This window comes from Pempheris klunzingeri, chromosome 20 (genome assembly GCF_042242105.1).
Source record: "Pempheris klunzingeri isolate RE-2024b chromosome 20, fPemKlu1.hap1, whole genome shotgun sequence".
Lineage (NCBI taxonomy): Eukaryota > Metazoa > Chordata > Actinopteri > Acropomatiformes > Pempheridae > Pempheris > Pempheris klunzingeri.
This window is the reverse complement of record NC_092031.1, coordinates 7306077-7329540: the sequence shown is the minus strand read 5'-3', so window position 1 is coordinate 7329540 and position 23464 is coordinate 7306077. Positions and strand designations below refer to the sequence as shown.

At 41.9% G+C, this 23464-nt stretch overlaps 1 protein-coding gene across 2 annotated transcripts in view; it reads left to right on the top strand.

The window, feature by feature from the left end:
• Nucleotides 1-23464, top strand: part of dock1 (dedicator of cytokinesis 1) — a 172129-nt gene that overhangs the window by 11203 nt on the left and 137462 nt on the right. Inside the window, exons 2-15 of one of the 2 annotated variants that reach the window (XM_070851297.1) lie at nt 7765-7848; nt 8232-8272; nt 8407-8462; nt 9082-9178; nt 10088-10236; nt 10815-10950; nt 12550-12707; nt 13059-13140; nt 13674-13809; nt 15162-15234; nt 17020-17099; nt 19127-19252; nt 19634-19758; nt 23231-23329. In XM_070851297.1, coding sequence (XP_070707398.1) covers nt 7765-7848; nt 8232-8272; nt 8407-8462; nt 9082-9178; nt 10088-10236; nt 10815-10950; nt 12550-12707; nt 13059-13140; nt 13674-13809; nt 15162-15234; nt 17020-17099; nt 19127-19252; nt 19634-19758; nt 23231-23329 — 1442 coding nt within the window. Of the gene's footprint in view, nt 1-7764; nt 7849-8231; nt 8273-8406; nt 8463-9081; nt 9179-10087; nt 10237-10814; nt 10951-12549; nt 12708-13058; nt 13141-13673; nt 13810-15161; nt 15235-16959; nt 17100-19126; nt 19253-19633; nt 19759-23230; nt 23330-23464 lie in introns of both variants that reach the window. The other variant, XM_070851296.1, reaches the window with a different exon arrangement.

Sequence of the window (23464 nt, the reverse complement as noted above, 5' to 3'; positions counted from 1 at the left end):
GTGCAGATACTCATGTACCAATACAAATAACACCGGAGAGCACTGTGTGAGAAACTCTGTGTGAAAAGCTTTGCTCAGTGCTCCGTAATGAGCCAGGTTCTGCTCTCTCTCCCAGTTGTATTGGGAAGATGATTTTCAATTAAAGGCTCTTCAGAGGCAACAGAAGCTGAGTTATTGGCCTGCGTTAGATTGTACCCCGAGGTCTGTGTTGGAGCTGGGCGCATGGCAGGAAAGTTCTGCCAAAAGGTATTACTGCTGTTGGCATCTAGATCTGGCACGTTGTAGTTTTCTCCACCTGCTCCTCCTTTCACCTTACTTCTCTCCTCGTGCCCCAAACCCACCGACTTCCTCTGCTATACAGTGTAATCATTTTACAGTGCTCTGTTTCACTGTTTACGTTCTTTTTTTAAAAAAAAAAAAAAAAAGAGGTATTGTTAATCTTCCTGTAGTCATGAAAGGCAGCAGCGTTTCCTCCTGGCTTACTGGAAGGGCCCCTTCTATTGTGATACAGTAATATCTCAAGTGGCATTTCCTGCTTGTTTCCAGTCAGAGGGAGGAGAAATCTGGTTCTACGAGCGAGCAAGGAGAGAGAGACCTGGGGCTTTCCTCTCTCCCAGCTCAGCTCCTGTTGTATTAATTTCAGGTTAATTACAAGAGCATTATCTCTGCTTTCCAAATGCAGATAAAGCTAAAAGGCTGTTGTATATAATTGGTTTAAGAGAAAAAGGGGTGATTTTGTTGGTATTTCACAATCCCGGGTTCACTGTCTGCATTTGCCTCTAAATTAGAACCATCAGGCTTCCGTCTGAACGCCTAAACCTCTTATTAAACCCTATTAGAGAGGGACTTGAAATTAATTATAATGTTTTTCCCCGCCTGGTACGTCACTGACAAAGCTCTTTTTCCATCCGAGTGTTACAAATATGTTGCACAGTTGATTGTCCACTTTCACTGTGAACGTATTGTAATATTTCTGCCAGCAAATTACATCTCTGTATTTTAATTACATACTTAGAGATGATACTTATTGTGATTTCTTAAGTGTAAAATAATTAAGCAAAGTCAGAATTATTGTAACTTCTCAGTCCTTGAAATATCTGTAGACTTCCTTAACGATCAGATTTGTAGGAGTCACAGCCTGCAAGCCTACTTGAGTGTTTTCACCATTATTAGTATATTGCTAATGCTTCTGTATTTACATTTTGTGCTGCTGGGACACCTGAATGTTATTGCGAACAGCAGGAGTTTATTCCAACAATTATCTCCCGCTAAAGGGCTTCGTTCACGCTCAGTTTGACATGATGAATTGGGACCCTTGACTCACTAACCACCCCCCAAAAAAACCAATAGCTCGATTAGTCGATGACAGAAAATCAATTGGCAGCTGACAAGCGAATCACTGTTGTTTTTAATTTCTTTAAACGCATTTTCTAAACACTTGGTCGCAAAGAATTGGTTGCGCCCTCTTAAGTGTGAGGATGCGATGCTTTTCTTAGCCAGAAATGGAAGTAAACCGAATCTATCTTTTTGTACACACAACTTTTTGAAGATTCCACTTTTGGGAAATTAAAGTTGGTTCTTTTTAGACATTTTATAGACAAAACAATCAGTGGTCGGTAATTGTTAGGGTTTTTGTTCGACCTTTTATGATAGAGTTGACAGCTGAGAGATGTCATGCATGGACACCTCTTTTAAGCTATTTTTAATTTTGCCATATAAAGCTGTGAAAAGCCAAACATAAACTATTAAGAATTCCGATTTGATAGAGTGCTTTTGAACCCCACTTCAGATATATTGCTTTCTTTAGTATGCATCACCGCCAGTGGTGAGGGAGTCCAGAGGAGGGGTAAACTAGAGTCCGCACACAGTGCAGAGATGCAGTACAAACACCAGGTCCCTCTGCCCCCCTGGCCGTCGTTCCTCATGTTATCCTAACAGCACTTGGCAGATCCCTGAAGAATACCCGTCAGCTCTGCAGCAGAGCTAGCTGCAGCCAGCTCCGTCTCACCACCAGCAGAGCTCATCAGGAAAACACAGTTAACACCTGCAACATCACCTCACTCAGCCCACATTTGCCACATACAAATGACTGTGCCAGGTTGATGTCAGACAAGGGTGGGTTTGTTTCGTACTCCAGTCATGTCTTCTAAAGCGTCACAGTCTCACAGTCAAATGTTGGGCCTGAAGCCAAATTCAACGCTGCATAGGAATTCATAGTATTTAAAATCTTGCCCTTGAAACCATCGAGATAATTGGTGCTGCAATGGTTGAAGATACAACAGTTTTCTCCCGCCTATATGACAGTCTCAAAAGATTTATTTAAATCGCTGTAAATGAGGGAGCATTTTTCAAACTTAGCCCTATATGATCGCTGGTGTGGACATTACTATGTCCACTAGGAAGTTCAATTTAAACCACTGTGTACGGCAGTGAGGTGATGCTTCAAAATAAGCGAGCTCTCTGTTGAGTCTCATACTTGAGATGCATTAGATTTAGATGGCCAAATGTATAATAGCCATGTAGCCCATGCCTTAAGTATAAGAGGTATATCATTTTACATGCAGTTCTCTTCAGTCAGTCTGGGTTAGTCAGACATATCCTTTAGAGAATAGTGTGTGTGTGTGTGTGTGTGACCCCTCTTTGCTGATTCCTCCGTCTTGCCTTGGAGACCCATAGAGCAGCTGGAGTGTAATAATCATCCTCCATTCATTCCCGCTGCCTGGAAAAGGGTATTCTCAGCCCGCTGTGTGCTTATTGAACTCCTCCTCATTCAAGTTAAGCACTGTATTAAATTCATTTTACTTGCTCAGAGTTACTGTATATTAATATTTTCTTACAGACCACAATTTCTCCTTCTCTCATATGGGATTGTCTTCATGTCCTCTCCGTCTGTCCCATATAAGGCTGCTTCGGCTGTCAGTCTTTGTTTGGCCTTACACAAAACGGGGCAAAACCTATATCCATGGTTAGGATGATACACGATCTTAACAGTGACATTTGCCAGTTTCACTTTCATGAATGAACCACAGAGAGAACTGTAACGTCCCAGGAGCAGCTCAACAGTTTTACACTGTGTTAACAATACAGGCAAAGCAGGAACATGTATTTTCATAAAATTCATGATGTTGCCCACCAAATACTACAAAGTGTATTTGATTGTCAATAAAATGCCAGAAATTGGAAAGCAATGCCCTTTAAAATTTCCTAAAGACGAAACATCGTATTGATTATTTCGTCTGACCAACAGGCTAAAACCTAAATCTGTTCATTTTATTATCACTCATTTTTAAGCAAAAATGCCAATCATCAATCAGGACTTTTGCTGATTTGCTTTCTGTCAATTGAGTAATCAAAGCCATAGACTGATCAGTGTCAGCTCTAGAGCCAAGGTTAGATCAGACTGGATGAAGTGCAGAATCCACTGGCTGCATGTATTTACATAAACAGAAAATCTTTATAATGGTGCTTTTTCAGTATTGCAAAAGGGGTTAACAGCATACAGAGCGTCTGCAGTCGATCCACAATGGGAATCTTATGGAGAATATAATGGCTCAATTTTGGGTTGTAAAAATGTCTCTCAGGAGCCATGTTGCTAAGGGGAAATGCTTTGAACTCAATGAATTTCAATGGAAGAAAGTCGGGGCTGGGGAGTGATCCTCTTTTGTAACAGAGCCCAAAGTGAACAATGTTGAAACTAGTTTAACTTTTCAGGACGCACACCACGGTTCAGCTGTTAAACTTGAACCAACAACCACTGAGTGGCAGATACAAAAGCAGGCTGCTACACCAGAAGTGCATCCAAACTTCCTGGGTCTGTCTTCAGCCTGAAAGGGATAACGCCTTTACTCTCATTCACTTGCACATCGACTCCCATGTTGTGTTAGCTGAGCTTGGAGTCGCTCAACTCGAGTTGCTGCAGTGATGTGATGTCGTGACTGACCAGTTCTCTTGACGTCATCTACCTGCTGCTAGACATTGCAGGATTTTTCTGCCTCTTTGGCATCTCAAAAGCCCAGCCCAACCAGACTGAGAGTTGCCTCATACTCCACTCTGCCTTTTTCGTCCTGGAGAATCCTCTTGTCTGGGATTTCCTGGATGACTCTCCCTGTGGGCTTACAGCCCACGGGGACTTTGCAGAAAACATCAAGAGGCTCGGTCTCTTTCCAATGAGAATTTTCTATACGCTTCTCTTTCCTCCCTTTTTCTCACCCCCCCCCCTTCATCAGCACATTGTATTCTCATCTGAGTGTAATGATATGTTATACTCTTCGTGGATTAGTGCAGGTTATTAGTGAGCCCAAAGTGTAGAATTACAATCAGTCCAGTGTTTAGATGAGACTGCTTATAATTGTGGACAGGGCGTAGATGTGCACTGGCTAAGTGGATAGGTCTGTAATCTGATTCCTCACTCGTTTCCTCTGATGATAATGTTCTCCGAGTTTGCACAGCCTTATGCACGAGGTTATGTATGGTAATGAGTCCCCAGCAAATGATGCTACTGTTTATCACGTTTCCAGAAAACCATTTGCATGCCGTACTCCAGGGAGAATATGGTCCACTTCCTCATCCTCTTCATCTTCTTCCTCTGATGGGTTTTCTCTCCCTCACTGCTTCCGAATTGACATGAGTTTACTCTTGGGTATGCAAATACAGGTTTATGAGTAATCAGAGCTGTCATTCAACCCCCACGTGACAAGAATCATTTTGGTTCCTGTGTTGAATTGCACCATCATTGCCTCACATGTCAGGCTTATGTTTGATGGTTGCCATTTACTCAGCATCTTCCCAGGGTGTCGTTTGTGTTCATTTTGTGATTGCACCTCTTGCCCAGTGAGAATCTCCCTGGTTCTCTGAGCTCCCATTTGTTTGATATGAAACCTAGTCTCAGCGCAAGTGATCAGAGGTGCAGTTTTTCATTTTCTGATGAAATATGATACTTTATGACTCGATCGGGGCTGCTTGTTTGAGCTGCAGCCCCCTCCCTTTGCTGGACCTACTATTTAGATAACATGCTGAATCAGCTGGACCTGTGACCCAGTTCCAAACAAACACACAGATGCAGCACTTGACGGCTTTACAAGCTTTTCTGGCTACTCTTAATGATGGTTTAATTGAGCACAACCCGCTGAACAGTGACTCGACTACTCTCTGATGGCTCTGCACAGATTAATCCCACCTCCCTTTTGATTGTTTTGTTGCTTTCTCTCCCTGTAGGTACCTTTTGTATCCCAGTGTGGTACCACTGAATTCATTTCCTGGGGTCTTTGTTCCATTGTCAGCCCGTGGCTCGTGTTCTGGTGGGTTCGCTTGGCTCGTCGGATTGTTCTGGGGATTGCAAAATGCATTGTAGACACGCACGTGTATATGCACACGCACTGATAACAAAACAACAAGGGCTGAATGAAACGGGCTACACATGACATTTCATGCACTCCACTAAATGGTGATGGCTGAAGTGATTGGCTGTCCAGCTGATTCTATACATGCTGAACATTGGCTACAGTTTGTCAGAGGTATTACATAAGTTCATGGTACTTTTTGAGGCTGTACTCATTTGTGGTGATGTTAAGCAAATATCCCATGAAATGTCTTCAAGTCAGTGTTAGTTAAGGTCTACTTCACCACTAACCAGTCTTCTATTTCTTGCAAAATTTCAAACTTTTTTTTTTTTTTTACAGTGTTTGCAAGTGATTGGCCACTCACACAGTACCTCTTTTTACAAGTTTTACAAGATAACACCATTATACAGTCTTACAAGACTGTCTAATGTCTTCCATTGCTGGCACACACATCACAGTTACAAAGGCTTCTCTGTTTACAGAGAACTCCAATTAGCAGCACAGTGACATTAGTCAGTGCTTTATTCATCAGTGTTTTTTGTCTTTTACAGAATCAAAAATCTAAATGGTGGTCATTTAAATGAAAACTAAATAGCAAACCAGCAGTTAAAAAACACAAAATACAACACACAAAGAAATGTTGTCTTCACTTGTGTGGGAGTAGATCAGTAGCAAAAGCGACAAAGACAGAAATGCTTTGTTCTAGATAATTGTCCACCATAACAACTTTAAAAGCTAAATGGTGACCAAAAAAAAAAGCATTGCTGTGTGCTACCTGATATGGAAATGAAATATAATCGGCTCCGCTGATGGCAGGTGATTGTGGGAGAAAACGGTTGATTCACTTGATGTACCATGAGCATGCTGGGAAGTCTCCAGTGCCTGCGGCGATGGTCTTTTTTTTAATTAAGCCATCATTCACCTTTGGAAACCTCTGTTGAAGTGGCCCTGCATGCATTCCCTCAGCAGGACTTGAATATACACACACAGACGCACATTTGTGCCATTTCTCCCCACAGGTGTACTCTCAACACAGCTACCTGTCATGCTGTCACTGTATAGATTGTGTAGTGTGTGTGTGTGTGTGTGTGTGTGGGGCCCTTGTAGTATTTCTCAAAGACAGGTGTCGGTCATGGCTGGTTTGACAATGACATGTTGTTCATCTCTCACTAAACGAGAGAACAAGTGTCACCAGTCAGGATTTTGTGGTTATAACATGACCTTGACATGTTGGCGAAGCTCTGACAAAAGACATCAGATACTGGGTGTGCTGGCTGTTGAATAAGGGCCATCAGAGACTAGCCTGCGTTGTATTGGTAGATCTCCAAGAACACAAATCCCACAGATGTCTTTATTGAATATACAAGAAAAGTTTTTTTATGCGGCACTGACTACTAATAAGAGGTTTTACTTGTGCCAAGGAGATTTATGGTTTCTGCCCCATTTGTTTTCACTGTGTGTTTGTTGACAAGTATCTGTGATACCCTGCTAGCAAATAAACAGAGTTTGATTAAATTTGGAGGAAAGTTTGGTCCAAGGAATGAGCAATTTGGTTTTGGAGCGCATCCAGGAATCAGGAATGAAAAACAGAAGAAAAATAGATATTATTTTGAAATACTGCAAAACACGCTTCTGATGTGTCGGATTTATTTCTTTACTTATATTATGTACTGTATACACTAAACCTTTCGGATTGGGCTTTGGTCTTAATGTTGTTTCAAAATTTTATGTACTCTATAGTTACTACATTTTATTCATTACACTTAAATCAGTTGTTACACTGTAGATGCTTACACACTTAATTGAACTCACCAGACCATATTGGTGATTTTTACCAAGCAGTTTTGGGAGCACCTGCATTGTGCTCTATTGATTTCCCTTCATTTAGCATACAAACATTTTTTAGGGCTGTAGTTAAGAAATCTCTGAAATGCGACCTGTTCTTCAACCAATCAGTTGGTCAGTGGTGGGGAAAAACTATCTATGCTAACACATACATTTAACTCTGCCCTAAAAAAAATGAAACAAATGTGCTTCTGTAGGGTTGTTTTTCTTTTTTTTTTTTTTTTGTCTGAGGACACCCAAGAACATCCAGAACACCTCTGTATTTTATTATCTCTGTCTCTGTTCCGTAATTCTGAGCAAATCTGTTTTCTGACGGCATTATTGTTGTTCTGGCATTCTCATTATTGCTTTCTTTTCAGTGGGTGGTGGTAATGTGTTGATATTACAGCTTTGATGGTGTCAGCCCCAACCATCACTGTGTCAGACTGAGTGGGTGGACATCCTGTGGATGTGTGATGCCTCTACTACACATTGCAATGGCACACAATTAGTGCCACAAGGGAGCCAAACGCTTTATTGCCTTTTTCCTCCTCCTGTAATATCTCCTCCTCTTATATTGTCTTCTCTCATCTTTCTCCAGCAATCTATAACTACGATGCCCGGGGAGAGGAGGAGCTGTCGCTGCAGATTGGAGACACAGTGCACATACTTGAGACATATGAAGGTGAGAACAGGCTTACTGATGACACACACGATCAGAGCTGACACGCCAATGTCGCGCATTATTTTCCTGTCATAACTAATACTTCTTTTGTTTTGTCAAATCTTTGGACATGTGTTCAATAAGAAAAATGTATGGGCAATAATGCTTATGATGGCGTGTTCCTGTAAATGGAGAAGGTAGCAGCAAGGGGTTTTTATCATCAATGTGTTGGTATTTTTAACTTAAATGTCATTCTTTATTGCATATTGATTAATAAAACTGTTAACCTTGTTGAAAAGTTAACTTTGGTGCAGGTTTTATTGAGTTTTCTGTGGTTTTATTCTTCTTGTGTACCACATAGGAGAAAAGCAGCTTACATTTAACATAATTCTGTTCTCCATTAGACTGGTACAGAGGGCATAGGCTGAGGAGAAAATCCAAAAAGGTAAGTGGCCAGTAAACAAATGTCTTGCACACTGAAATCTGGTTACTCTTTACAGCTTCACTCTTTCCAGCAGTGCAGATTCTGTCCCAGTTGTACTATGACGTTGTTTGTATTGTGATCTCTTCCTCTTCTAGGGCATATTTCCAGCTTGCTATATACACCTGAAAGAGGCCACAGTTGAGGGCAGTGGGTGAGTACCTATCCACTTCCACTTTTTCATTGTATTTGGATATGAGATCATTTGATTATTACTATGTATTGTGTATCAGATGAATATTGGGATTATAATTCTGTTTGCTAAAGATGTATTGAGATGAGATCGGCAACAAAAAATGAAATGGGGGGGGAATAAATAAATAGATTTTTAAGTTTGTCCTCCCAACTCATGTTGTGACCTACTACTAAGAAGCTGGTTGGCTAGATAGAATGTAAGTTGTGGGTGAACAGCCTCTGAGGTCGTTTCAGTGGAAATATCTGCACTTGATGTGATGTGACATGTGGGTTTGTTGTTGTACAACTTGTGGCACTGTCTTGTTTTGATCTGTATTCTTTGATTTCACTTGCACAACACAAAAAAGATAAACCTTCACTTCAAAGTCCTTGAATTCAACAGAGAACCTTGAGGAACAGATTTTGTTTCACAGAATTAAAACTAAAGGATTTGAACAACGCCAATAAAGAAATTAATACATTTAATTTTTGCTTTGACGACAGGCAACATGTTTGATACTGACAGTGTCTCAGTGTGAAGGGGAAAGTGTGGAAAGGACACAGAATCACTGTACAAAATTTGTTCACCGTCACTGCAGGCAAAAGGAGACGGTCATCCCCACTGAGCTGCCCCTGGTTCAGGAGGTTACCACCACACTGCGGGAGTGGGCTACAATATGGAGAGACCTATATGTGGTAAGAAAGCCTGTCTTCCCCCAAGTGGAAACACACACACACACATTCCTGTTAGATACATTTTTTGTGGGATAAGGCAATGTGTGGATGTTAGAGGGCAGAGAAACAACAGCTCAGTGGGCTTGTGAGGTGGTAAAGCTTATAAAGTATATAAGCTTACTTCAGCGGGTGCCCATGGGCCATGGAATTAAGAAAAGTCCTTTCCAAACCATGACGGTCTGGGTTATTTCATAGATTTAAGAAAAGGAATTTTGTTGCGTTTTCAAAAACAAAAGTTTATTTTCCAACCAGTATTTTTTGTAATGTTAGTCATTTTTCATCTCCAGGTTATTTCCGCTTTCACACTCTAAATTCTAAATGGTTGTCGTTAGCTTATTGTTAGAGAATTTAGCGCCCACTCCTCTTTCTCACCTGCTGCTCTAATGTTAGCTGTGTTCTGGCCGTCAAATCGGTAAAAAACAAAGCCGGAAAACAGCAAAGTGTTAATTTCAGGAGTTTTGGTTTAGGAAATGATTATTATAAGGACTGGGTGTCACGAGTAGATGACAGAGAGGCTAAATCCAAAGTATGTGCAACTCTTATTGAACTATCTGGGGGAGGGGAATCAAAACTTGACTCTGTATAGGCCTACATGTGTATTGAGTTATAATCAATTTCCCTGTTTGCAATACCTAGTCCTAGGCATAGCATGTTAAGACAGGCTTGACTGTTAATGAATGCAGGGCAGCTTTTAATACTGTTACTGTTAGACTGCCAATGATGATGTATTGAATAAAGCATACAAGACTTAAACATGAGGCAACTGAACAAGTCCTCTTGCCAGTGGACCGTTCAGACACAAGAGCACTTGGATGTTCTGAATTTCCTCCTGTGTCTAAGCTGTACACGTGTCCATACGTCTGTTTCCAGGGGGACAAGCGGGAGATGTTCAACTCTGTTCGTGACATGATCTACGACCTCATCGAATGGCGCTCCCAGATCCTGTCCGGCACCCTCCCACAGGACGAGCTCACCGAGCTTAAACAGAAAGTCACCTCCAAGATAGACTATGGCAACAAGTGAGGATCCGGCCTTTAGAGGCTTTTAGCGTTGTCCTTTCTTCCCCACAGCTTATATCCCTTTATCCTCATATCTATCCGGTAAAATGACTCTTGTTGGAATAGGTCAGCAGTGTCAGTCAATAGAAAATGACAGGTCATCACTTAGCGTGAGGACAAACTGGAGGGATTTAGCTTCAGCAAACTGTACCGTAGTCCATCATGAAATGACAGCTCTTGCTGTGTCTGCAGTGGGCCTAGAAAATCGGTTGAAAATGAAAATTGTGAAACTCCACTCTGTTCCTGTGATGAAAGTTTAAACCTTTGGCCAGGTAGAGAAATGGCTTTTGCCTCTGCAGAGGCAAGAAGTGATGAGCTGATGAAATACACTGACTGCATGTTGGCAGCATGTTGTCTGCCCTCCCTCCAGCCAGAAAGAGTTGAATAAAAGCAGTGGAGCTGAGGGAAAATGAGGCAATGGGAGTGGCAGCGTGCATTTAATGTGTGATGTTCCTTCTTTCACAATATTTATGTTGTCTCTTGTGTTTTCATCTGGACAGACTCTGGTAGTCCTTAACTCTCCCCCATTTGTATGCAAGGTACTTGGATCTCGATCTGGTGGTCAGAGACAAAGATGGGAACATATTGGACCCAGAGCTCACCAGCACTGTCAGCCTGTTCAGAGCACACGAGGCGGCCTCAAAACAAATTGAGGACCGGATTCAAGAGGAGAAGGTAAAGACAAAGAGGACCCGGTATCTACACTTGGACCCCATCTTGATCTCATTGTTTCTGGCTCATTGAATTTCAGATGCAGTTACAGTGTTTGACTTAGGGGGAAAAAAAACACATGGCAGAGGGGTTGTCACTGCTCTTCTTATGAGATAATAGTGAGATGAGATGACTCCTCATTTGTCTGCATTGGAGACGTCCTCTACAGCAGTGTCTGCACCATCCCCATGCACAATAGTGTCAAACATTTTTAGCCATGCTAGTGGTGTGACCTCTTTTGTCCAGTCTGAAATATCACAGCTGTTGAATGGATTTCTGTGAAATATGGTGCTGATATTCATGCTCCCCAGAGGATAAATTCAACTCACTTTGGTGATCTCAACTTTTTATCTACATCATCATGTCAAACTTCCAATTTTGTCCAATAGTTTGGTTCATGACTAAATACCCACACAACTAACATTACATCAGCTGATGCTAGCATGCCAACATGCTAAACAAAAATGGGTAATGTGGTAAACGTATCAGCTAAACATCAGTTTGTCACCATCTAATAGTCACTAGCATGTCTGTAGTCCTATTTATTGCTTTTAAACTTTATTTTGCTTTACGCAATCAATAAAGGCACTCATTTAATGCGGCTGACTATGACTGTGACTATGATCCCACTGCTTCCAAAATGGAGACTGAGGATTGTTTGCTTAAGTCATTTACATGGTTTCATAAACTATCCCGAGAGTGTTTTGCTAGTTTGCATTTAAAAAAAAAGGCGACTTGTTTCTTGACTGACTCCGGTCATGTAACGGTGAGACAGGGTATACAAATACTAGACAGATGGACAAAGTGCATTTCAAGGTAAGAAAAATACAAAGAACCCCTGTAGTTCAGTCTACAAAGATGTTTCGCATTTGCACAACTTAAGTGGGGAAAAAAAAAAAATACCACTCGTGATACACAAAAATCCTTGACTTCTTCAGAAAGTCAGGAACGCAGCCAGGTTCCCTGTCTATTTTACTTGGCGCATCAGTGGCATCCCTCACCTGAATGTCAGTAGGCAGTATGTAGGAGTGCCAGACGCTAAGTGCCCTGCAGTTATGTGGTCTCATCTTATGTGACCTTTTCATCCAGAGGTCTTTATTGCATATGCATGGGCAATAAGAAAGTGTACAGGTCAATGTGATAAATATTAATGATGTGCCTCCAGCATATTTTTGAAGGGCGTCCAGGGTATCGCAGAAGCAGTCCACCTTTTACTGCAGACTCAGTTCTGGAGATCAAGCGAATGTAAAGGCTTTTTATTCCAGTGGGGAATACTTTGTAATGAATTCTAATGGATTTATAGTTAAATCTTTGCTTCTGAACTTGTTGAATTTTCAGAGAGACATTGAAGCAGTGGGTGACATTCAATAATCCGTTGTGCAGTTGTTTACCACACCTAAGTACAGTATCTCTTCCTTCATACGCCGATGTCCCCGGGATCCTTTGATCTTCTCCTGGGCACATTGCTCAAATACACACAGACCTGCTGCCCACCTGCATTTCACAGAAAGCTGTGGAAGAATGCCCAATATTGAATTCAGTACCTCTGTTTCCCTCCGACAGTCTCAGAAGCAGAATATTGATCTGACCAGGCAAGCAAAGTTTGCCTCCACACCGGCGTTTGCCCTCTTCGTGACTCTGAAGAATGTGGTGTGCAAGATCGGTGAGGACGCAGAGGTTCTCATGTCGCTCTACGACCCAGTCGAGTCAAAGTTCATCAGGTAACCCCGTGGATGCATATCCGCTTTTTTTTTTCTTGCTCCTTCTTTTTCTCCCTCCCTTTGTGTTCACAAACACACTTATGATTAAGTGTTAGGGTTTCTTTTGGTTTCTTGTAGTATTTCAGTTTTACCTTTTTACTATTGTTGTACTGACCATTGAATTGCTCCCCAAGTTGGATCTGTGTCTGGATTAACATTCAAGCTTCCGCAGCTTTAGAGGAAACTATAGTTAATGCAACTCGACTGCCTTCATCCACTGTATCACAGATGTTTCAATGTGAATATGAGAAACTGCTGAGACAGATTGTATTGCAGAGTCACACTTTTTTCTCTGCCATCTCTCCTTTAAAGCGAGAACTACCTGGTGAAATGGTCAAGTTCAGGCCTGGTGAAAGACATAGACCAGCTTCATAATCTGCGTTCAGTCTTCACGGTGAGTTTGTTTGCTTGTACATGCGTCCCAGTGTTTGTGTGTGTGTGTTCGCTCGGCTGTGGTAGCCCACTGTTTATTCAGCCATGTTATGAGGCATGTGGGAGCCTGTTTGCGGAGCCTGTATTTGTTAAGCTCTCTCAGAAAGAGCCTGGCTTGCTGTATGTATTTACCAAGGCAGTCACCTCTATCTAATGGAAGCCCAAGGGCGGAAGGGTCAGCGTGCACCCACTGGGAGCACTTTGCTCGTTTTGGAAGGTATTGCCCACAGGAAATGAATCTGTGGACATCACAGATGTTGCTGAAGCAATTTGTGGTGAAAAATTTGCCCTCACCACAAACTCGTCTTCACCTAAGAAGGAGCTACTAATTGAGTTGTTGTGCACCCAAGCACTGCTGTAGCCTAAAGGAAGCCTTTTCTGAAGGATTTCGATCCCACATTGTACAATCTCATTGTAAAGTAAAACTCAATGTTATCAACTCTTAGGCAACAGCGTCAGCAGTTTTTCACAACTTTTCTTTCCCCCCCTCCTCAGGATTTAGGCAGCGAAGATCTTAAGAGAGAGAAGATCAGCTTTGTGTGTCAGATTGTCAGAGTGGGGCGCATGGAGCTACGAGACAACAACACAAAGAAGCTGACATCGGGACTGAGAAGACCCTTTGGAGTGGCAGGTAAAGCAGACTACACAGAGACTCTGTGATAACCTGTTGTCCCAAAAAGAGCCACAAGGAAAGAGTTGCAATATTGCAGTCACATCTTTCTTTTTGAAAACATTGATTATCTCAGAACATTGTAGCCACAGGTCCCCTTTTAAGCCTTACACTTCAGTATCCTGCCAAAGTCCTTGACCAGATGACTAAAAATGGTAGATATCCAGCTAAAGTAGAAAGAAGAGTTTGATTTATCTCATTTTGGCAAGCTGCCATGCATATCGTAAACTAATTAGATCGGCGTTTTGCCCACAGTTCTCCAGCAGAGAAAATTATGCCCCTCTTTCAGTGTCTTTTTCCAAGTGCCACTTGAAGAGAGGGTAAATGACAGCCTGATTTATGATGGCTAATCTTTAGACATCATCACCATTGCCACGGTACACAGCGTGATTGAGAGGCTGATTTTTGAGATTTGCTCTCTTTGAGACACAGTTAAGTACTTTATTTCGACCTGTTCGACCTGAAGGGCAATAGAGTAAAGGTGCTGTCACAAATACTTGCTCCGTCTCTCATTCACTTCAGCTGGAACGCATTCAAGAGCGTGTCTCCTGTTTTGTTGTCAAAGTTCACCTTCGGTCAAATTGGTCTCGCACATTTGCATCCTGTGAAAATAGTGTTGTCTTCTTGCAGCTTGTGTTTGGAAACGCTGGATTCATTATTCTGATAGTGTAACATCACAACACTTTTTAAAAATAATATTACGCCATCAGACTGCTAACTGCAGCATTGCTCTTGACTCAGACTGTTAAATCAAAGACCTGTGACACCAGAGCTTTTTTTTGGCACAGATATGTTTGAAGGCAAATGTGGCTCAGGTCTGTACACTGCTGTAACTTGTAAAGACATTTAAGAAATAACTTAACACAAGACTGAAAAGCTGTGTTGCTGCCCAAGTCTCACACCTGGTTCACCTCTGACAACAGCCAGCATCCATTGTGAGGATATAACCACACCCACCGATGGTTTCACAGAGCTCTGGACTACACATGTAGATCACTGCAGCAATCCTGTTTTCGTTGACCTCCAGCGATTTAAGCCGTTCTTTAAGCAGATATTCCACCATCATTTTTGAGCATTAAATGTGTTTTTTTTTTTAAGTCAGATCAGAGATTTGTTTCACGGGCTGCTCCTTTCCTCTGCTTTCACTGACCACGGTGCAGGTCACTTGAAATCTTATCTTCCACTGCCTTAATTAGTTGAAGAAGAGCCAGCATTGGCTGCCTTTACTCCCTGATGTGGCCTTACCATGCACTTATCAGTATCTCTTTCGCAGCCACGCCATAACCCTCTCTCCTCTCCTTGTTTTTTCACAGTAATGGATGTCACTGACATCATAACAGGCAAAATGGACGATGAGGACAAGCAGCACTTTATCCCATTTCAGCCGTAAGTGGATTGTTCAGCAACACAAAATAAATCACCTTCATACATAAGGGAGCATAAGTTCTTGGGATAATGTTGCATAAAATGACGACGCTGATATGGTTCTGCTCTTACACTTATTTCTATTATTTTGAATATGTACAGAATGTCAAAGACACAGCGGTTGTATTTTACAAATGTTTTAGAATCCTTGACACCTGATTACCAGGGGTTTTAAGACAGTAGCGCTCCCCTATTCCCTGCTGACTCAATTAAGGCAATCTCATTAACTGTTGCCATTCTCGTAGGACCGCGTACAGAGCCAGAGTAACCTTTTCCTTAACGTGATTTCCCGCATAATTGGAAATGCTTCAGATTCAGGCAGTTTAGCTGGCAGATCACCTCACTAAACGGCTTCATCTCTGAGCATAAATCATGTAAATTAGAGCCTTCCAGTGTGAAGAGAAGAACAAGCTCTACAAGGGGTTATTTATGTCCAAGTGTGAATATTTCGCACTGAAATTTAACTGAAGTTTTAAAATAGCAGTTCAGAATGTGTTTTCAAGGCTAGCAGAGGCAGGAAGTGAAGCCATTTTAGCGAAGGTTGGACGTAGTGATGTAATTTGGATAGACTCCTTGCATCCAAACAGAATGGAAATGGCTTTCACAAATCGACTGGATAGATCAGAATCTCGCTGAGATAGTTTGATGTTCTTGTTTTTCCCAGGCACTCTTTCATTATAAATCTGCCACTTAATCTCTGGCATGTGGTCCGGAATCAAATCAAACTTTCATTTAGATAATGTATTTGCGCCATGATTTCATGTTGTGCTGAAATGATTGATTAGTTCATGGACAGAAAATCCCATTGCCTCACTGTGCTCTTGTCCGACTGTGTCCAACTCTTCAAAAATCAGATCCAAAAGCTGTATCATTGCAAATTTGAGGGAAAATGCTGTCGTGTTGTCTTACAATGTTCCGTGTGTTAACTTCTGTTGTTGCTTATTCTACTTCCTCACTTGGATTGGTTATGGTTTTAAGGTGGGAGGTACTGAAGACAGTCTGAGTGACAGAGATCCTTTTACTGCTTTCTCCATGCTGATTTCACCACTGTCTTCTCCATGCTCCTCCTTTTGTGCTTGTTGAGAGTCCTCTGTACCGCCGATGCCGTCGCAGCCTACTGCTCATATTTCTCTCACAGCTGCCACACGTGTGGTGCTTCCAGATCGCATCTGCTACTTTCTTAAGCTCTGTATGTCAATCAGTCTGGTACTTTCTACACCTGACGCCCTTTGGAGAACAAAACATGACGTGATATTTGAGTTTGCCTTCTCACTGTTTCAACTTGGACATAGTCTGAAGTTTACAGCCTTGGGTGTTAAATTTCTGCTGTTGAAAATACTTCAAGACCGACCCCGGGAAGGTCAAGCTTCCCACTGCTGCAGTGGCACTATAAATGCTGACTGGGCATCATTTCCTAAACGATGATTTCTCTGTGTGTTTCTTTCATTACCCACCCTGCCTCACTGCGTCATTGCTAACAAGCGGCTTTGTGTCTGTCACGGTATTCGCATCACTCTTCGGTGTGTGTCTCCCTCTCTTTTTCTCTGTCTCTCTGTCATCCCACTCCCCTCCTCACAACCATCACTTTGTGGCTCTTCTGCCCCGCTCCTCCTCTTCTCCTCCTCCCTGTCCTTTTCCACCATCTCTTCTTCTCTGTGGTGTTTGCCTGTTGTGTGCATACTGCAGGCTAGCGTTGGATGACGCCATTCGCCACAAGCAGCTGAACATCTCCCGTTTTTCACCCAGGGTGGCGGGGGAGAACGACTTCCTCCAGACAGTCATCAACAAAGTTATCACCGCCAAAGAGGTCAATCACAAGGGCCAAGGTACAGTTAAAAGTTCAGACACAAGAACCAGGGCTAAGGAGGGAACTCTATTCCACTCTATTGTCAGACTACTCTAATGTTTATGGAGATTCTTTGTCAACTTGGCCACCAAATATCCAGCAGTGCTTCAGCAACTTGTCTTGATGTTGGATTTCTTGCTAACATCACTCTTATGCAATCTTTACATTTTCAGCTCCATAAATCACTGTTCAGGCACGCATTGTCCTCTTCAGGAAACAATAGGAAACTAAAATCTGCCAAAATGTCAATAGAATAATGAAAAGTTTGCATCAGCATTGTGAGTGTGCAGCTTTCATCTGCTCTCTTTCACATCCACTTTATCTGCAAGTCAGCACCTCACTAGAATAGGTGTGTGCTTTTCTTCAGATATTTGTTGATTACATTGACGCTGGAGTTGTGAAGTATTATTATCTATGAAAACGTTCCACTAGATATTTTAAAATCCTTACATGGAAGGGCCAAATTATAGTTCAGGTCATACTAAACATGCCAAATGTAACCTTGACTGCACCCGACTGAACTGTTGTAGTCTTCTGTCATACTATATTTTAGAACTCTTCATACAAAGTATCATTATGTCCAACATGCTGGCAGGGCATTCTCATCTTGCTAATAAGAACATAATTCTTTGTCAAGTGCTCACACTATAAATCACTGCTCATCCTATAAATAGTTGCCCTCATCACCATGACTACAGGATCCAAGTAATCCAGCTGTTAATTAAGCGGGCAAGTCTTCTGCAAAGACTAGATGTTATCAGTGATTTGACATCTGTGGTTGGAAGAACAGCATTAGCCGTCTAAGGGATTTGTGCTGGGAGGAGTGAAACAACATGACAGCCTCCACGGTATTGTCATGCCCTATGAAGATGTACTTGGATAAATGTCAGGTCTGCTCCGGCCCACACTGGGAAGAACAGCGGAGCACTGGGAGCAGCTGCTTCGGTCATGCTCGCATATCAAAAGGCTTCCAGCTTGGCTAGTGAGAGATGTGTCACTCATAACGATATGGGGCCTTGTAAAGTGTAAGTGAATAAAGCTTCAGAGTTCACAAACACCACTGGTGCTGGTGGCCTGTGAAGGAGCGCACTACAGGGTGACTGCTTTAATTGGGTGCCTTGTTTTTAGTCATTTTCAGTCTTGTTCAGAAGTATGTATCTACGTTGCTTTGCTTTTTTTCCTGAGAGAATATTAAGAGTGAGGGTTGTTACAGAACTGAAGCTGGCACACCATGCAGTGTCTGCAGAAAAGAAGCTGAGGGGCTACTGGTGTTAAACTGCTAGGAAATATTGACCCATGAAAGTCCCCTGAAGGCCCTTTGTTTAAGAATTATTCAAAGCTTTACAGTTTCCTCTCAAGCTACAAACTCTCAGGTTTCCCTAGAGCAATTATTTAAGTCTGGGAATTACTGCAGAATTTAAATATTCTACAATAAGTGTCACATATTCTCTTAAAAATGGAGTGCCTGAAGAAGAAGTCTGGGGCATTAGGGACATTATCATGAATTTTGCAGTGGGGCAGGCAACTTTTTTATTTTATTTTTTTATTTTATTTATTTAATTTTTGGTCAAATTTTCCCATTTAGGATACCAAGAATCTGTCTGTGTGTTATCAAGTAAAATTTGCCTGTTTCTCCTCTTAGTGTTAGTTCTCACATGACCTAATTCTATTTTTTTTCTTTTGCCTTTGCCACAGTTATACGACACTTGATGTGACTTGGATAGAGATTTTGTAGTTTTTCTCACTCCAGTCACACACACTCACTTTTTACTGGGCACAAGGAAAACACACACACACACTTGCTTCCTCTGTTATTATGTTTTCCTAATCACATCCCTGCGGGTAGCTTCTATTAGTGTTTTGCCCTAGAGCTGCTGGATGTCACTGACAGCAGAAAGCTCAAGAAGAAATCTCTTTTTAGTGCTTTCCTGGGGCAGTTTGCTCTCACACTGTCTTCTTCTGACATTATCTTGGTCCCTCCCCTCATTGCCTTGAATGCATCACCAGGCCTGTGGGTGACTCTGAAGCTGCTTCCTGGAGACATTCATCAGATAAGGAAGGACTTCCCTCACTTGGTGGACCGATCAACTGCTGTGGCTCGAAAGATGGGCTTTCCTGAGATCATCATGCCAGGTTGAGTGTTTTAAAAAACTTAACTTTGGCTGCCTGTCCCTGAAAGTCTCTGAAAGTTTTTTTTTTTAATATAAATTCGACTGGCTGAACACATCATTAGAATTAAAACCTACTACTTTGAAAAAAGTGAGTGAGGGAGAAAAGGAGACATCACACTTTATTAAGGTTTGCTTTAGACATTAGTTATTTAATGGACTCAAGTAAGTCATAAAGTATATGGTGCCAGATATCCTCTTATGCTACCTAAAATGTAATGAGACATGCAGTCATTTTCATATATATTAAGAATGAATGAATAAATGCATAAACCCTGAGCTCAACAAAGACGGTGAGGAAATGACCTGCTTGTTCCTATTTCCTGCTTGTTCCTGTTTCCTAAAGGTGATGTACGAAATGACATCTACGTGACGCTGGTTCAAGGGGATTTCGACAAGGGGAGCAAGACCACGCCCAAAAATGTCGAGGTGACCATGTCTGTTTATGACGAGGACGGCAAGAAACTGGAGGTAGGACTGAGCAATGTTAACTTACTTTTTTTGGGCATTTTTCTTGGGTTCAGCTCATTCGCAGGACAAAGTGCTTCAGCCCGTCGGCCTCTCAGACAGTGTGTGATTTTCCAGGCTTTCTTTAATCTCGCACAGCTCAGCACGCTGCTTAACTGACCAGGACTCCTATAAAGCAGCGTGATACACAGGCCAGACTGTACACCTCTGCCACCTGTCAAAAATGACACAATGCAATACTGGTGCTTTGGGGTTGATTGAATAGCCAAAAATGTGGCTTACTACTGCAGGAATCAACCTTCATCATTGTCAGAGTCCGTTACAGAACCAAGCATGCGTGTGGATGGGCAAAATGGGCAGCATAGTTAAAAAGTTGCAAGTGATAAGAGATGTGAAATTAGCATTTCTGTTCCGGTATAATCACCATGACTAATTAAGTTATAATGTTCTCCTCTGCGTTAGCACGCTGTCTCAAAATGTAGGAAGTTTATTTGGATGAGATTAGTTAATTATATTTTGGTGGTGCAGCAATTAACTATTTTAATTTCAGCCATACCTGTTGTACACATTGATGGGAAAGGAGAACAGCCAGGTTTGCATCTTAGCACCATTAATTGCTTTGGATTTCTGTGTAAAATCAAACCAGAAACACACAAACAATTAAACATTAATCATTATTGCTGCTGCCAGTTTCCAAATTGGAGGATGTTTAATGGACTTTTGCTTCTGTCTACATTTTAATCATGTGCCAACCCATCAGCGTCTAATGTTCTAATAAAGCTTCTGTTTCATCTGGAGTCTCAAGCCAGTGCGCCCTTTCTCTGATGTTTAATTATTGTCAGCTGATTGACTTTGCCTCTTGCTCTGCAGAGGCCATCAGTTAATGGGTGATATGAGAGGTGTAGAGCAGTAGGACATGAGGAGTATGTGGGAAGAACTGGGGCAGGAGGTGTGTGTCTGTGGGAGTGTGTCTGTGGGAGTGTGTGCTCACACGTCTGTGAATGTGCAGTTTTATTGTTCAGTTATTGTTGAGTCTTTTAACTTAACAGTTTTTTTTTGTGGCAGTGATTTTTGTATTAATTTGCAATAAGTTCAGGTATATCTAATATTTTGTTGCAAGGCTATTGTCTTAGATTCATTCTACAGGTATTAATTTGAAATGTTTGTACTTGGAGTTAGAGTGGAAGTTACAAAGACTGATGATGAAGGAGTGATTTGAGTTGACAGATCCCTGGTCTTGGGGAGGCTTCCTGCAAACGGCGCATCAGAAGAGAGAGCTATTACCCATGGCTGCCTCAATTATACACATTAGTCTTAGATTGATGGGCTTTGTCAGTGATTTGGCTCAGCGGGCCCAAGGAAGTGTTAAGATCAGTGGTGATTATACTGTAAGAGCGGAAGTAGCAGTGATGATCTGACAATACAGATAATGCTTAGCTGTCTAGTTGTCAGACAAGTAGTCTTACTGTGATTACTTTTGAATGCTACGATAACAGTATGGCTATGTATATGTGTCTTTTTACATGGATGTCTCCCAAACACACATTAAAACATATCTCAGTGCATATTAGTGTGTTTTCTATTTGTATACAATTTTTATTTGCCATTTTATTTATACTTTAAGCTCGGAAAGTTCATTTTAAGCATCTACAAGCAGCTACATTGTGTTTATTATAGCAGCCATGTTGGGTTTGAATAGCCTGTTGTACTTATACAACAAACAGGTTTGACTGATTTGCTGTGTCACTGCCAGTACGATACCTGAGTTTTTGTACTGATACTAAAATTAACTATGGAGTATACACAAGAGTTGGCAATACTCCAGGGGTAAACACAGTTTAACAACTGTTCAGCGAGTTCAATAACCAGCTCTACTTAGTTTCAGTGGAACATTCAACTGTGTGTATGTGTAAGGCAGACAGAGCCTTGGGGCTGTAATGACTGGAGTCAGTCACAGCAGTCGACGGTGATAAAGTGACATTGATCACATCTATTGCTGTCATAGCCATCCTTGCTATCCTTGTAGCACTGGAACTCCCTTCAACATCTTGTCTTGCAATTTTTAACAGAATTGCTCCGTCTCATCTGTTCGGTTCTCCAGGGATCAGTGCTAATTGGGTAAATTCTCCCTCTTCCTTCCTGGATTATAATTGGCTGAAAGGAAATTCTGTTTCTGAGATGAGAGGCACTGTCACTTCCTGTCTGTCACTTCAATGTCTTTATATACAGTCCATGGTCTGTAGCAATGTCAGTATGATCTTTGATAATAGAAACCCTTTTTAAGTCACCCAAACCATAGACAGGGCTCACAACAACAAGTACAAACAAGTACAGCTCCCTCAAATCAAAAAAGTTTTCTTTTCATAATGCCGTTTATGTAATAGAGTAAAATAGGTGCTTGAAAATAGAGAATACTCACACGGAGGCAATTTTCACAAAATGTTTACTTCTCTAATTCTACTTTTTATTGCCCTCCTTGGATGTTTCTGTCTCAGCCTTCTTATCCTGTACTTTTTCTTTCTGCCTCTCTGGTCTCTTTCTTCCTCTGGATTTATTATCCTTCCTCTGTCTCCGAAATGATTTGTATAGTGAGGCTGGACAGTGACATCGTATGACCTTGACATATTAGCACACCCCTACCAGCCCCTCTCACCTGCAGCCAGACCTCTGCCACTTTCCCTTCCTCGTCTCTCCAAAACCTGAAGCTGTCATGACTCCTGGCCACTTAGTGAAGAGTTGCTAGAGCTAGCACCTGCCCCCCAGATCTGCTCAGCGCGGCTGGGGGAGACGGGGGCTGTTATTCCTCATAATTGCTGGTTGTCAGAAGCCATTAGTGTTGGAGTATTTTATCTGCAGCGCACTAGCAGGCCAGGGAGTCAGCTGGAGTAGTGGGAGGAAAGAGGTAGGCTGGCTGAGCGCAGATTGATAGAAAACAAGGCATGCGTGCCATCCGCTCTCACTCCATCTCTCGTGCCAAATCCCCCTGGGGGCGCATAGTATTTTACATACGCACCCTGACCTGTTGGAGAAACTCAGGGGACCCACTAGGAAGACCAATTTACATGGCTGGATCCATCAGCTCCAGCTGGTCTGCTCCCGTACACCTGGCTTCCCTCCACTTCTCGCTGCATGGGAGCTACTGCCCCTCCTTCTTAAATAATTAATTTCTAATTTATTTCTTATTTCCACAATGCTGTCATAAGATTGGCAGCCAACTCATGGTGCTCATGCATAAAGTGCATCCAGACGTATAAAGGCCATTCTTTCTTTCTAGATGTAGGCTGTCTGGCCCAGGGACTACATTTTATGAAATAAGTGCTAGTCAATTTTCCCCATGCTGCAAGTGTGCAAATGTCAGAGCAATGATAGCAGACCCTTCAAAATTCTGCCACTTTGAATGAACCCACATTTATACCAGTATAACCAGATACTATTCATATTGTTTGATCTGTGTGTGTTCTTGGCCTTTGTCTAGAACGTGATCTTCCCTGGAGCTGGAGATGAGGGCATCAATGAGTACAAATCTGTCATCTACTACCAAGTAAAGCAGCCACGCTGGTTTGAAACAATAAAGGTGTGTCTCCCTCCTTACTTTGTATTTTTTTTTTAACCACCTTGACTCCAATACCACCCTTTGATATAATTTTTAAATCAATTATTTATCAAAACACAGGCCTCCATGACTTTACTTACCGTTGTTGTCTCTTGT